We start from the raw sequence: 17,109 nt of genomic DNA, 5'->3' as shown, positions 1-17,109 counted from the left end.
CACTAACGATACAAAAGAGAGATCCTGAAACTTAGAGTAGCACAACGTGGTATAGAGAGGTGCATGCTGGGCATAAGTTCATTAAAAGCCTCAAATAGAGATGGGCTGGACACATAGCTCGAAGAAGAGACAATCGTTTGACAAATTTAGTCATCCAGTGGTATCCAAGAAGTACGAAACGTCCGCAAGGTAGATCTAGAGGCCGCTGGATCGATAAAATGATAAGTTTCTGCGGAAGTACGTGGCAACGCAACGCAAAGGACCGAGAGAAGTGGAAGCAGCTTGAAGAGGCCTTCATCCAGCAGTGGATAGATTCAGGCTGATGATGATGACGTTGGTCTAGTAATATACGACGCCTCAACCTCATAATAACCTTAACCACTTAATAATAATTATTAGATTAGCGTACAATAGTATTTTACTCAAACCTTATTGATTTCATTAATATTTTTTTCATTTGCGTTATTAATTTTTTATCATTTTTACCAGCTGATAAAATAAAGCACGACAGCAATCGCCGTTACAAACAAAAATCTGTTGGTTAACCTGCATAGCACGTGACATACACGAAAAGTTGCTAGTTGAAGTATAGTTTCCCCTCACAGGTTTCAAATGTCAAAAATTTTGAATGATAAAAATCTTGTTTATTTACGTAACAAAATGGAAATATTCAAATAGTTAAATAAATTTACCGTAATAAGATAAAAAATCTAATGTTTTAAATATACTTGGTGTCGTGAAGAATGGAATAAATAAAGACTATTGGTCCGCTTTATTAAGGCCTAATTAAAATTGAGAGTAAATTATGAATGATTTCCAGTTTTTGATATTTTTGTTATGTGCTTGATTGATAGTTTTGAGTAATTTAAACTCTACCACTATTTTTGAAGATTGGAATTAAATAATCGGGATCGCAACATTGTGTTATATAACTTCCGCCGACGGTCGATTCGATTGGCCGTAAGCTCCCTTTGATTTCAGTTTCCAATCCGCGGCTCAAACCCTCGTTAGGGTTCTCCTTCTTTTACCCATTTAGAATTAAGTAAGTACAATCCTAATATATTAATAATGTGCTCAATAATCACGACAATCTTTCCTTTTTTATATTTCATTAATATTCCCATCAGTGTGTGAGAAATCGCCGTTTTTCCCACGATGTAATATGTGCCCCAGTTAAGTAATCTTGACACAATTCTATGTGCGGTAAAATTACGTAATTTTCTATGATAATAGTTATTCAGGGTTATTAGATGCAGTTATACTTATGCCGAGAAAACCTGTAATGGTTTCAGTTATTTTAATGATATAATTATCATGTAAATCTGCATTGAGTTATTCGATTGACAGTGTGACATGAGCCAATGTCACGATCGATCATCTATTACAGTCTTTTGCAATTGCCAAGATCAATACAATTGACTTAATTATACGTAAGACAGCAAATATGTATTTTATTCCTTAATTATTCGTTAATATAATGTAGTATTTGTTGTAAAGTGACCATGTAACAGGCCATAGGTACTTCAAGCAGTAAAAATCGATATATTTTACATACGTCAATCGAAACTTTAATCTCTTTTTCTCTCGGTAGTTCTAGTTTGAATAATAATTTTAAAGACATACCAAGGAATCAATACGAATCTTCGTAAAGTACGATTTACAAAAAAAAATTGACATCCATGTCAAAACTGCAGTTAGTATTTTAAATTTCTAGTTCTCAATAATAAGCGAACAACGTCATTATTTCGCTGAGAAAATACAGGTATGAAGGTACCTGCCGTATGATTTCACATTTAACTAACCATTGTCAATTTGTTTAAACCTTCTAATAGTACCTATTAGTACATCAATTAAATTGTAGTTGTATACCTACATGCCATAAACCCTATTAGATGCCGAAAGGTAAAACCCGAGCTGGGAAAACCGAGCCTCATAGAAAAGTACAAAACTTCTCTAAATTAGAATGATTGTACAATTTTGGTAAATTATTTGATTAGAAACTGACAAAGCGTACGATGAATGTTTACTATTTTCTTCTAAACTACATTCCATTTTCAAATATTATGTTTTGACAGATGCATAATGCAGATCATAGACTAATAACAATTACTCAATTTGCTATTACTGCTATTTCTTTTACCTATACCTTACTACCTTTATTATTTTTCAATTTATTTAATTTATGTCAACATTGTAAACTGCAGTAGTGACATTTTAGTTAAATCTGAGTCGAGTCGAGTAAGTTTTAATTTTTTTTTTAATGACAATCCTTGAATGAAAGAAGGCATTAAGTGTCAAACGTTGACTCAATTTTTAATATGCCTACCTTCTAGGTTATGATGCGTATTAAAAATGATGGTTATAGTGCCACAGATGCCAGCATGAGCTTAATACCCTTTTATGTCGGCGCAGATGATTTTCGATCCAATAGTTGTTAATTTAAAATTTGATATTTTCATACATTTCGATGCATCATTATCACACACTAAAAAGACAGCAAGACGGCAGCGACTTGCCTTCATGATATCACGACTTGCCTGCGTGATATAGACTTACAGCGCTTTACGTTTTCCGTTTTCCCGTCCATATGCAAGGGCTTCCTGATACAAACCGGTTTGCGCAGGTGAGATTGTCATAAAGCATGAGTGTCTAGCCGGCGCTTAAGATTAGGTTAGGTTGGGTTTGGTCTAAAAAGAAAGTTATAAAAGCTCATGCGGGCATCTGCGGCACTATTAGCAAAGTCATAAAGCCATGTTTGATAACAGATATAGGTAGCATGAAAAACAATCTGAAACCTTTCAATACTGTCTACTTTTACGCATCTGCAAACTTTAGGGACATGACATACTCTAATAATAACTTCATTATTAAATCAATTTTTGTGAACTAATAAATTATTTCCAAGGAAGCATTTTAGCAGCGACATATTTATGACTGTATTTATAACTTTTGTTGAACAATATAATGCAATTATTGATAAGACTAATTTTGTTGAGTTCTGATCATCGTATCCATGTAACTGATAGTGAATATCATTATGTTGAGCGTAGTTAGCCACCATGGAGCAGAAACTAATGCTCTGATGCGTATGTTTTTCTTGTGATATGTGTATTTAGCAAAGATGTTGAAATAAACCTTTTACCTTTTAATTTAATATATAAACCTTTTATAGATGTGGTGCCTAAATCTATGATATTGAAGCAAGAATGATCTTTGGTTTACTGATTACATTACCCATAAGTGACTTGAATGAACATTTGACATTTGGTCTATTCGACAAACCAATCCTACAGCGACGAATGGTCAAAAAATGCTCGTCTATCTATAAAATATCTAAAATTATGCCATTAAATCGTACATCTTTTTGAATATTTTGTAGATAGAATAATATATTTTATCTATTATGGTTTGGTTTGGGCAGGGCTTAATTAATTTTATAAAACCAACCAACATTATGTGTAAATATGTATACTTAATGCAACGAAATGAAATAAGTATAAATGAAAAAGTGTGCACTATTATGTCAGATCGCCCATAGGATACCAAAACTACTACGATTTGGTTAGGAAGGATTTAATTGATTTTTAAAAACTAACTAACAACATCTGTAAAGTTATAGTCTTAGTTCAATAAAAACAAAAACTATGACTGACATAGTTTAGTATAACAGCCTACCTTCACCCTTTGCCACTACTATAATATATGAAAAATAATCATTTTATATTTTGTTTAGTATGTATACATAATTACTGTTTTATCCAATTAAGATTTATGCTAACTTATCTCACATATTCTATAGGTAGGTATCTTCTCAATAATAAAATCATGCTTGACCTCACTATCTGAAAGATGTTATGGCCGGCGTTACATACACGTGTTTCATTTTCCAATGCATGTGTGATCGAGAGTAAAGATCCAATGGGTTGGGCAAATCACTGAAAATCATTCCTCGTATAGAAAACCTTTGAATATAACCTCCATTCTGTTGAAAGACTTCAAATTGATCGAAAATAACTTATGAGATTTATGCTAATGAATTGGGGGAATAATATATATCACTATAAATGAATAATGACAACACTCTAACTATTGAATTAGTGAATTAATGTGAAATAGTTCACAATTTTTATTATTATTATTATATTTCTTCTTCATTTTCTCATTGGCTTTACAATCCTGTGAACAATGGTCTGGAATTCATCCAGATCTGTTGAAAGTCAGACATTCAATTTTGGTCTTTGAAAATCCTTCAACTACACAATTCTTGACCAAATAATTGGTCATACAGCTCTTCATTTACCTGATCAGTTTTTTACGAAATGCGATTCGTCCTTATGTACAATTACCTGGCGATCAATTTGTTTTGTCTATAACTACATTTGAATGAGAACATTAGATTTGCTTTATGTGTTGTCAATATTAGTTCTGGTTAAACATTTTTTCTTATAATGCAACTTACTCATTTGCAAATGGCAAAACAATCAATGCAAAAAATACTGTCCTTGAATGGATTTATCTACACTACATTAGCCACAGCAAGTTTATATTATAATGCTTTACATTGGTATTGGCTTTTTATTGTCAGGTATTGACCCAGATTTAACAACAAAACCAATCTAACCTCACCCTGATAACTTTCCCTTCAGCAGATATCACTGACGAAGGGTGGAGGTAGGCTGTTAAGATCCGCCATAAAGAATGCACATAAAATTTGTCAGTCATACATATTTTTTTTCATTGAAATAAGACTACAATTATTTACAGATGGTGTTGGTTAGTTTTTAAAATTCAATTAAACTTTAGATATTTTATAGATAGAATAATATTTTTATCCATTATGTTTGGTTTAGGCAGGTTTTAATGAATTAAAAAAAATAAACCAACAATCTGTGTAATATGTGTTCTTAATCCAACGAAAACAAATAAGCATGATTGAAAAAGTGTGCACAATTTTGTCGTATCGCTCAAAGTATACCAAAACTATTATGGTATGGTTTAGGCAGCGTTTAATTGATTTTTAAAGACTAACCAACACCATCTGTATATTGTATTCTTAGTTCAATAAAAACAAATACGTATGATTAACGAAGTTTAATGTGCACTATTTATGGCGGATCTTAACAGCCTTCCTCCACTCTTCGCTACTGGCAGACATTTGCTTAAATTTTATGTTTGTGATTATTTCTGATATATAGAGCAGAATATGCTTCTGTATCAATCAATGAAATTAAATTCTATGTTTTGAAATATAGTGTTTATTATATAATAATATTGATTGCACTGGTGATGTGTGACTCGTGATAGATTGGATTGTTCTGAAGGTTTTCACTCGAATTTATCTGTCAACACTACATACCAACTAACATAGAATCATATAGATTTCGAATAGATTTTCTAGAAAGTTGACTTTGAAGACAGTACTTATCTTCTTCTTCTTCGGCCATATCCGCCCCTTAGTCGGAGCATATGGACACCACGCGGCGCCTCCAAGTATCCCTGTCTCTCGCTAGTCTTCTTGATACTTAGGTATTTAAAATAATAAGTGGAATTCCACTTTGGTATTTCTGAAATTAGCAAGGCAGATGTGCCATTACATGACTTCATATTTCTCTATTATAACATAGCTATTATGTCAATAACAACAATCATCTAAATCAACAGCTATCAAATGCACGATATAATAACGCCTGTATACGTGCATGGATTTACTTGCGCCAATAGTGTGTATTTTCAAACTATCACAATAATAACTGTTTACATGTAAAAGTGCTGACTGTCTTGCCGATCTCATTCTTCAAGAGTAAACGAGACGCGATGTTGTCATTTTATAGTACTATTTGACAGGTTGTGAAAATTAGTATTTGTCAAAAATGCTCTGCGCGGTGTAGTTTGTATTTTTACTGGTAGGTTCGCCACTATCGTCCTACTGTGCAGGTGCAGATATCATACAGTCCAATTGTCGCGTAAAAATTCAGAAGCTTCTAAACATTTTATTTAATCCATTGAGATATCCCGAGTTCTGGGCTAGCTCAGAACTGTGTCGAACTCAGGATTCACAAAAAAATTTGGGTTAAATGAAAAGTCTTTGTCTTTTTTTTGGTTATAAGCACGTGGCTTTATATTTTCAGTGATTTTCTTTGCTACACACTTATATGCTAATAATTAAAACAATAGTTTATTTTTGGCGCGGAGTGCACGAATTCAACTTGCGTTCGCTCGCAACACGTGTTTCTTCTGACTGCCTCATTAAATGTTTTTAAAAATTCTCGCGTGAGAGTGCCAGTCACTACAAAAAGAACTTTCATGCTAACTCTCTTCCACTCTTACATCTTTTACACGTATTTCTTTCAAACTCATAAAACAAGATCTTACATAGATTTACAAACTATTCCTATTACTAAATTAATTACAATTTTAATGGTATAAATCTTAATATTACACTTAAAGCTATTACTTTGAAATTTTATATCTAGATACATACTATAATTAGCATTTTAAATCTATCACATTTCTTCTTATCCAGATAGCCAAGTGATACGTCATAAGTCTTTCATATTCTGTTAATTGACTATGTGACCAAGCTGCACGCTTAGGCCTACAAAACTTTATTCCGGCTCCCCATTGAAGACAGGAAGTCCAGGAGTATATCACCATGCATGCAATCTTGCAATTTGCACGATAATACGTGTTTACACGTGTTTTTTTTTGTTATAGCCGCGATAATACGTACTGTCAGCGGTAAATCCATGCGAGTGTAAACGGGGTATAATAACTTATCGTCTGCCGATTATGTAAGAACGTGTCCGAACCTGTCGGAATCTGTTAAATAGCACCATACGATGACAACATCGTGTCTCGTTGACACAAACTCTTGAAGAATGAGATTGGAGAGACGGTCAGAACTTTTACGTGTAAAGAGTTATTGTCATGCTAGTTTAAAATACACAACATTGCTGCCAGTAAATCCATGGACGTGTACAGACGCTATAATGCAATAATTGATGTAGATTAAATAATTATGATAGCTATATCAGTACCTGGTTTTTTTTATATTGACATTAATTTTCGATGTTGTATTTGCGATCTGAAGATTGGATAAATAAACAAATATATTTTTATCCATTTTATGTAAGACTAATATTATTTGTTTTATTCATAAGATGTTTGTTGTGAAGACGAGACGTGTCTCGAAAACTTGGGATTTTTTTATATTTCACTCGTGAATCCTCTTGATGAAATAAAGTGTAAACAATATTCAGAAAAATGTTTGTTGAGATTACTTACGCAACTTGAATATTTCATTACCACTTTGAATGAATTGAACTTATTAAGAAGCATCATCTAAACATCTGTTAAATTATTACATCACGTTTATAAAAACTGATTTAACCATGGATATATAAGAAATAAGATAGTATGATCTCACATTGGTGTGTTTCCTGTTTTTCCAAGTGTTAAAATATAAAGGTGGTTTCGTATGCAAGATTTTGAAGGGAATTATATTATATTCAACTGTCTTTATCATTTTTTTTCTTTTTACAGAATTTGAGAGCGGCAATGTTCTCATCATTTGTGGATTTGGCCCGAGGCTCCCCCTTTAAGGGACCTCTGTCAGCTGCCCAATGCCAGCAGCAGCAGGAGGCCAACAGGGACAGCCTCTCCAGGGCTTTGGTTCCTGTAAGTATTCATCTATCGAACGCTGTTATCAAATTAGGAGTAGTCCAATCCTCTTTTCAGTTGAAAAAACTAATCAACCATCAGGCATCTAATATTATACGAAGACAAAATTACTGCTTCACACATTGCAAAACAGATTCACAGAACCAATGTCTCATTTCAATTCCATTTGATCGGTGCTTATGAGACTATTACTCTGTTTCATATCTCTGTCGCGTATCATTGGGATCACAAAGCTCGAATGGCTAGCTTATAGTAATACTTTAAATAAAAAAAGAAATTATTTATCGATGGTGGTTGAATTCTGTATGAAGACCATTTTCATTACTGTCATAATATCAAATCTAAATGTATTAGCAATCCATAATACATTAACATATCAATGTAACAGACAAATTCAGGCGAGACGGTGTGCGTTAATAATAAGGTTTGTTTTCCGACTGCGTTAGAAAATCGACTTTATATGTATTTTACTAAACAAATAAATAATGTTTAAATTTTATAAAAATAAAATTACTAATTGCATATTAAAACGTCGGCCAGCATGCAGTAACAACACAACACAACACAACAACAGAACCAATCACCGTACGCAATGCTGTGTGATCACATTGTGTTGAACATTGTTTACGAGCTGAGTGCGGATCGGAAATTAACACCGTTAAATCTGAAGACCGTTAAATCAAGGTTCATAAAATTGCAGTGACTCATTGTGACAGAATTATGATTCTGTTTTTAGTACCTTTCGACTGCCAATATTTGTATGGGAATTTTCATTAAAGCTTTTACGACATCCATTAGCTGTCAATCAATATCTACAATATTGATGGATTGATAAAAATATTCATGGCTTAATATTGTATGATAACATTTCAAGGATACACTTGAATTGGATCCTAAAATAATATGTCAATGAGATAACAAGAACTCTTGTTTTCATTTTTGCACAGATCGATTCAATCCCCATTGTTGGATCACTAGTATAATGCTGTTGCCAAGAATATTTACTATGTATTCCTGAATATTTAGAATGGGATTTAAAAAATACATTGCCAATAGACATATAATATGGATGGCCAATTGCATTTTTGGTATTATTATTTAAGAATCGACTCATATTGTATTAAATTGATTTAATTATTAGAAATAACAAACAACTTCTAAATTATTATAAGTTTACGCCTAGACCAGTTTCGTCCAGACAGACATTGTCAATTGGTAACAAAAATATGCAGAACAATTTATTTATTAAATTATTAGACAAATAACAATTATATCAACATACAAGACACAAACCTTGACCAAACCAATCACATCAAAAGACAAGCGCTGTAAAAATAATTAATACAATTAAATTGATTTAGGTTATTTAATTTTTGGAAGAAGATCTAACATTGTTATGATAAATGTTTTAGTTGTCATATTTTCCAAGACAAATCAATATCTCCCCTGATTATTGTTTAAAATAACAGTGATAAACGAAGATATTATGTTTGTACGCTTCCAATTAAAAATTTGTATAATATCGAAGGTGTTTGGGCTAATTGAGTAAGCTTTAAAAGATATGAGAACAACTGATTGGATCTCATTTTAAACATAAGCAGGTCTCATCGGAATGGTGTAAGCCAATTCGATAGTTTGACAGCTTTATGGAAGGGTTAATTTATTTAACTAATACTCTCACAAAACAATTATTAATGTAATCTACTATCTGAACGATGCTTACCACAATTATTGTCTTGTTTGCTCATCATGTGCAGTTATCAGTGTTAACAGAAAGATACATTAACATTGTTATTTCATGGTCGTAATTTGTCAACAGGGCAGACACATTGCCGCGGCTGCCACCCCACCGGGAGCTCAGGGCGACTCCTGTGAGTTTGGCTCAAACAAATATTTCCTCCTCTGCGGCCTCGGAGGAATCCTGTCTTGCGGTAAGCATAATTATATAATGTTTGAGGCTTTCACGGTTGTTTTTTATCGTGGTAGATTTTTGGGTTTTCACCGTGTGTAAAGGGAACGTCGAGTAAAGAAGGAAAAAAGACACACGGTGGAAACCCAAAAATCTACTACGATAGCATAATTATCTTAATTAATACGATCTAAGTCATATCAGTCTTTACAAGTCTAATTATAGAATTTATTTTATCATAATATCGTCAGTTTCAAGAATAATTGTGGGTTTATCGTTTATTGGTGACTAATAATAAAATCACTGTGTATATCTGTCTATTTTTCTTTCCCGCATTTAAGGCGTGGGCGATCATTGGTTATTTATATTTTTCTAGAGCATGTGGTGTAATCTTCACTTATAATTATAAAACATTACAAGATGATTTCTAATATTTTCACAAACTTCAAAACAAAATGTGCATTTTACGCAAAATCAATTTAATTTTCTAATTTTTACTTTAATATCACGTGGTGATTATAGTTCTGAGTTTGGCCCGTGGACAACTTCTGGTCTGTCATTCAAATGTTTGGATTACACATTTCAGATTGAACGAGGACAATAATACGCAATGTATACATTATTATCTTATCAATTCAATATTTGGAAAGATTACTTTCATATTGTAAATATTAATAATATTAGTACATATTATATACACACCTTATTAGAATTATCTGATGTAGGCAAACATACCTAATCGTATCAATCTAAAAACTGTGGCAAAATACTATATTATTAATTTATTACAGATATTGTATATTAATTAAAATATCACCCTATATTAATTCTAAAGACATATAGTATTCAATCTTTTAAAATCGCATCATAATCTATATAGAAAAGGTCAAACGGACTTATTAAAATAATGAATTCATATGTGATCTATTTATTTATATCAGAGTCAGATGTGTTGTAATGGTATGTACAATGTCACGCCCTGAACCCAATGTTCATTCTTAAACGGGTGCATTGCGGATTGTTTGGCACTCGGCCAACTGTACCAAGAGCAAATAATTCACATGGTAAACTAGTTGTAGCCGGGATGGAAATAGAATTATTCGCGGAGGTCAAGATACAGCACATGACTTTGCCAAAACGCGTGACGGTCGTCACTATGTGTGAATGATGTCTGACACGTAACGTGTTGTGGATCATTTGATGTATTGTGTAATAACATAAAGGCATTGGATCTTGTCCAATTTCATAAATGGTCAATATGTACATACAACTTGTAACATTAAAATTTGTCACTTTCATTAATTAATAATCATAATTATATATAATTATTAAGATTTCTTCCATAAAGATGGAAACTGAATATTTTTTTGAAATTAGCTCTTTACGACTCTGAAGCTAGTAGGTAAATTAGATTTTTTTAAATTACCAATTCAACCATACCTAGGTATTAAAAAATTTCTGGAATCAGTATTGATACAAAAAAAAAACTACTTACAACTCTCTCTATTATCTATGTATGTAGTTGACCTTTTCAATTTTGGTAGGTGTAAATCACTTGCATTCTATTTGTATTTGCTTTCCATTACAATAAGAGATGACCTTTCATATCGATAGACCATTCTATGAAGGTTGTTTTAACACATGAATTTGGTTTGCGAGATGTTATTAAAGATGCATAAAATACTGTAATACCTCGTTTACACGTGCATGGATTCACTGCTGACAGTACCTATTATCACGGCCATAACAAAATTGCACGCTGCAAGATTTCATAAATGGATTAAAATAGTTCAGAAGCTTTTGAATGTTCACGTGACAATTGGACTGTGCGATATCTGCGCCTGCGCAATAGAACAATAGTGGCGAACCTGCTGTAAAAAAATGGAACTACACCGCGTAGACGGGTTAACCGATTTTCACGACCTATCATATTATGGAACCATAAAATGACAACATCATGTTGAATAATGAGATTTGCGGGACAGTCAGCACTTTAACGTGTAAATAGTTGTTATCGTGATAATTTAAAATACACATTATTGGTGCCAGTAAATCCATGCACGTGTACAGGCACTATAATCCTATGTAAAATCTCATTATATTATATCCACTTTGTCGAATCTCCGATTAAATGAAAGCTATGAAACTATAGATAATTTAATAATACAGGATCCAAGATGTTTAAGATAACCTTCTCCTTTGGAAAGTGAAATAAAAATTACGACCCTTGGTTTACCAGTTTTCATACAAACTGTGAAGAGATAGAGGAGCAGTTAATTTATGTTACATAGATAAATAGCATAACTTGAAGGGCTTCTTCAACATCTTTGTAAAAGATATACTCCAAATTTGGTTTGAAAGTAAACAGAATTCATTAAATTACTATTTCCTTGATGACTGCAGGAATCACCCACACTGCCGTGGTACCGCTCGATCTGGTGAAGTGCCGTCTCCAAGTAGACCCTGACAAGTACAAGAATGTCGTTAATGGATTCAAGGTGTCCGTCAAGGAAGAGGGCATGCGAGGCCTCGCTAAAGGATGGGCCCCCACCTTCTTTGGATACTCTGCCCAGGTATGTAATCTTCGCAAGTTATATTGATGTGAGAATTTGAGGAGTTTTGTATCGAGGTATCAGCACTTATTGTAACAATTACAATAAGTTAGTTGTAATGTTACAATAAGTGCTATGTTTTAACACCACCTCTCTTGGGTGTGCTAAATTTTAGAGCGAGATAGACAGTTTTGACTGTTTACACGGCTAACTTATTGTAACAATTATAATACTTCGATACAAACAATATGAAAAACTACCCTCAATAGCTACCGATAGCAGTCTTGTGTATAGAATAGATGCGCTGATCTATTGATTGTATTATACGCGTAAACATTTCATCAATCTGGTTTAAACATCCTATTGATGGGTGGCTATGTAAATAATAACAATGCTGTACCCCTTTTATCTATAAAATTTTGATTTATTTGTTTGTTTCTGGCTATTTTTGTCTGTTGAAATTATTTGTTCAGTACAATCCGGATAATCAAGGGCTCTACTATGTATTGTGGTTGGTTATTTCATATGTTACCAACAATATTGAGGTTTTCAAGATCAAATCTAATGGGCATCTATAATTATTAATCTACATACTACATTTTAAGTAAGGTTCTATAGTTTGGACGGGAAACAAGAAAGCGCGTGGAACATGCGAGACAACAAGCGTTATCTAAACAGTGTTGATAACAAGAGACCATATATCGCACCGTGAGTGTAAAACCAACGCATCTGCAAAAGACATATTTTGGATATATTAGGGTTTGAAGTCTTCGTTTTGTTAGGAGAAATAGATTTTCTAAAAAAAAAACATAATATTTGGTTTATACCTACATTATATTGCATGTTCTTTCAGTTACTTCACTTTTACATGATCAGGTTCACGACTTCTGCAGTTGTTTTGCATTTAATCTCGAAATTGAAAAATTTGCAGATACGTTGGTTTTACACTCACGGTGCGATATAATGAACAGGAAGAAGTTGGATCCATATATCATAATTTTAAATTGTAAGTACCATTATAAGATTAGATACCTGGCATAGTTTGAATTTTGTAGTAATATTGTATTTTTCTCTTTTTAGGGTATGTGCAAATTCGGTCTGTATGAAGTGTTCAAAGTACAGTATGGTAGCATGATCTCCGAGGAAACAGCATACACCTACCGCACACTCCTTTACTTGGCTGCTTCAGCGTCAGCTGAGTTCTTCGCCGACATTGCCCTGTCTCCCATGGAGGCTGCCAAGGTAAATTCATCTTGAAATTATATTTTTTGTTGATATATTTGTGGTGATTGTCGTTTTGTTACTCAAATGAAGTAAATGAAAACGGCACACAAAATAATAAATATAGTTACCTACATTTAAAACTAAAGACAACATTTAAGAATGTGACATTATTCATAGTAAATACATAATTTGGAATGGAAGACACATTTGGAAAACAAGTCAACGTAACACTTAACTCTGAAATCATGAAAAATTGCGATAAATATGCTATTTATACCCAGAAAAAATGAGTACTATTTGTAATTCCATTAATTTGAGATAGGTTTTGTGTTATTTGTATGAAAAACTTGGTTAGAACAAAGAAATATTAATATAAAATTCTAATGTATGTTATAGGTCCGTATCCAAACCATGCCCGGTTTTGCCAGCAACCTTAGGGAGGCCCTCCCTAAGATGATGCAGCAAGACGGTGTGATGACCTTCTACAAAGGATTGGTTCCCCTCTGGCTCAGGCAGATCCCGTACACCATGATGAAGTTTGCCTGCTTTGAAAAGACCGTCGAGCTCCTCTACAAGTGAGAACACCCATATAATTTTAATACCAGATTTATAGTATGACCACATTGTGCAGAACTGTAAAAATTAAATAAACCGTGTCCGGCAACATGTGTTGGGAATTGTTAGATACAAAATAAATATGCGGTGTCTTTGTTTGCCTCAGTAGCGCGATGCAAAGTAGTGACACGTGTTATCTTATGAGAAGTGATAAACCGCTGTAGGTATATGTATTTCTTAGAAACTTCTGCATTTCTGTAAGATACAGAACAATTCATAAAAGATGTTCCATTTTCCATATTCATTCACAATCGAATCGACTGATTCAAAATGTCATTGTTTATTTAATAATTCGTTTGGCTCATATTGGGGCTCAGTGTCATTGGGACATTGGGGTTAATGATAATTGATTTTGATGCCTTGCAAAACCCTCACATATTTCACGAACGCAAATATTTTGCAATGTCCTCGACTAATGATTGGTTCTGTTTGTTAGGTTTGTTGTCCCCAAGCCACGTGACCAGTGCACAAAAGGAGAACAGTTGGTGGTGACATTCGCCGCCGGTTACATTGCCGGTGTCTTCTGCGCTATCGTCTCACATCCTGCTGATACTGTCGTCTCCAAGCTTAACCAGGTATGCTTTCATTCATTCATAACATAAGTGACGCAGTACCGCTTACAGCTTCTTGCTATTCACCAATATAAAACCGAAGAAACCCTATGAAATTAGACTACTCAACAAACAATGTTGAAGAATACCGTAGAAGACAGAACCTAAATATATACAAAGTAAAGTGGAAAAAAGACTAGTAATTGAATTAGTTGTCACATTGCTGTTTCCTTTATAGAAAACTTCAATCTACTATCAACCACTCTGTCAAAAATTGTTAGTATTTTAGCCAAAAAAACTTTATAGAGATGGAGCCTAAATGTATGAAATTGAAGTGAAAAAAGGACCTCTGGTCTACTGATTAAGTAAGCTACAGGTGACTTTGCATTGCAGATTCATTTGAAGAGAACTTTACACTTCTATGATGTTCCGCTATAATTTCAGGTTCACCCGATTAGTTCATTGCATACATCATTATATGTTGAGATAATGTCAAAATAAGCCTTGCATACTATGTACATATTTGGATAGTGTATAATATTATATTTGACATCTCACATATTATTGTCATATCAAAGTATGTAGACAGTTGAATATACAATACATCGACCATTATATATAAAATAAATAATCACGTAAAACACCAAGAAATGCTTACGTAGGTTATGTTAACAATGTTGCTTTGCTAACCAGAACACGAGCTGCCATTCAGTTTTCGGAGCTGCCAATAGAAGAAGTATCGATATGTCAGTTCCTTAAATTAAAAACTGTGCAAATATTACCAATCGAAACCCTGAAACTTCATTTTGTTATGTATTGTTTTATTAATCACTATATTCATTGACCACTACCGGAATACCAGAACTAAAGCATTATAAAACAAACAAAGGTTATAACCACTGTCTGAAATGACAGATTATGTCAATTATTGTAAACCTTCATATCCACAATATATAAATAAACAATCACTACATAATATATGTGATAACAAAGTGTCAAAAGGTCGCACAGACATGACAGTTATAAAATATAAGGTTACCATTTTTCAATGTGCCAACTTACAGAATATCACTTTTTCTATGGCTATCAATTCAACCATAAATAATATTCTCATTGAGCTAATGCAACTTTTTAATGTTATTACAGGACAGTTCAGCCACCGTTGGAGGTATCGTTGGCAAACTTGGATGGGGTGGAGTATGGAAGGGTCTTGGCCCTAGGATCGTGATGATCGGTACATTGACTGCCCTGCAGTGGTTCATCTATGATGCCGTCAAGGTGACCTTTCATTATTCTTTAATTCTGTATTAAAAAGTATAGTCTTATCCAGGCTAGTCTTTAATTTACATTAACTCACTGTGAATAGTCTTATCATAAGGCTTGTTTAAATAATGTATCGTCTCTCCTTTTAGATGCTACTCCTTTTCTTCTTCGCAATAAACCAAAAGTTTACTAATAATAATTCTAACATCACTCCTGATCGTTGTAGACAAATTTTTATTATAAAATACTTTAAATTACGTAAATTGACACCTCCGTACATCATGGAAGCGTAAATTGAAATGGTAGATTTGGAGGTGTTCCTCATTTGAAAACGGACGTGTGATTAGCTGCACTGGAGGGGATTGTTAGTTCACAGTTTTAACATGTGAACAAGAAGTTCTTGTTGGACAGTAATCCAGTGTAAACCGTAACCGGATATAAAATATATAACCGTAAAAGTGTAACCGGGTATAAAATATACTTCAGTTTAGACTAGGAATACATACTTATGAAATTGTTATTATTATTGGATTGTTTTTTGTTTCAGGTATGGCTCCGCATGCCCAGACCACCCCCACCAGAAATGCCCGAGTCCATGAGGAAGAGGCTCGAAGCCGAAGGCAAGACCGCCTAAGTCACCCAACCAAAACAATTAGAAACATAATTTAACATCATTGCCAATAAGAACAAAATCGATAATCAAAATGCGCGGTGGATCCCACCTTAAAAAAAAATTACCAAATCTAGTTCAATTACCATTATTAACCAAAAAAAAATTGAAAAATAACATTAAAGCGTGGCGATTTTCGATAAATTGTCTATTGTGCTTACGGTATTATTATTTTGTAAAGTATACGGTCCGAACGGATCAACCAATCACGTTCCAGTAAACCCGCCATATTATGAAATTATAGATTGAAACGCTTCTTTGATAGCTTAAAACTGTCGAGAGCGTCGCCATATTCGATTAAGTGGCCGCCGGCCTATTACATGATGTATCTATATTTTTTTTGTAATTTATATGGCTATTTTTTTATTTATTTTACCAGCCGGCGGCTGACTTGTTTATTTTTCTCCATTTTATTTTGTATAAATTTCTTCTACAATGCAATAATCGTATCACAATATGCGATTTTTTTCTGTTGAAATTTTACTATTTATTTATGTTTTTGTGTCTGAATTCTGTACAATTTAAATTTATTTTAGTCATATTTATTTATTTGATTCCAAAGAGATGATATTATTGATGTGGAACTGTTGTTATAAACTATTATTTTTAGAAAGTATTAAAAATAAAATACATACCTTAAACATA

General features: G+C 33.2%; 1 protein-coding gene across 1 annotated transcript; it reads left to right on the top strand.

The window, feature by feature from the left end:
• Positions 1-979: 979 nt before the first annotated feature.
• Positions 980-17,109, top strand: LOC147066864 (phosphate carrier protein, mitochondrial-like). Its single transcript, XM_085954852.1, has 9 exons — positions 980-1,042; positions 7,543-7,677; positions 9,500-9,611; positions 11,993-12,162; positions 13,222-13,383; positions 13,762-13,940; positions 14,417-14,555; positions 15,678-15,809; positions 16,342-17,109. The coding sequence occupies exons 2-9, from the start codon at positions 7,558-7,560 to the stop codon at positions 16,426-16,428; spliced, it is 1,101 nt and encodes a 366-aa protein (XP_085810978.1). The 5' UTR covers positions 980-1,042; positions 7,543-7,557; the 3' UTR covers positions 16,429-17,109.

The sequence above is a fragment of the Rhyacophila brunnea genome, unplaced genomic scaffold (genome assembly GCF_057557595.1).
Source record: "Rhyacophila brunnea isolate RB1 unplaced genomic scaffold, BYU_Rbru_1.0 scaffold_4, whole genome shotgun sequence".
In the NCBI taxonomy this organism is placed as follows: Eukaryota; Metazoa; Arthropoda; class Insecta; order Trichoptera; family Rhyacophilidae; genus Rhyacophila; species Rhyacophila brunnea.
The sequence above is the reverse complement of the archived record's forward strand: the minus strand, read 5'-3'. Positions and strand labels throughout refer to the sequence as shown.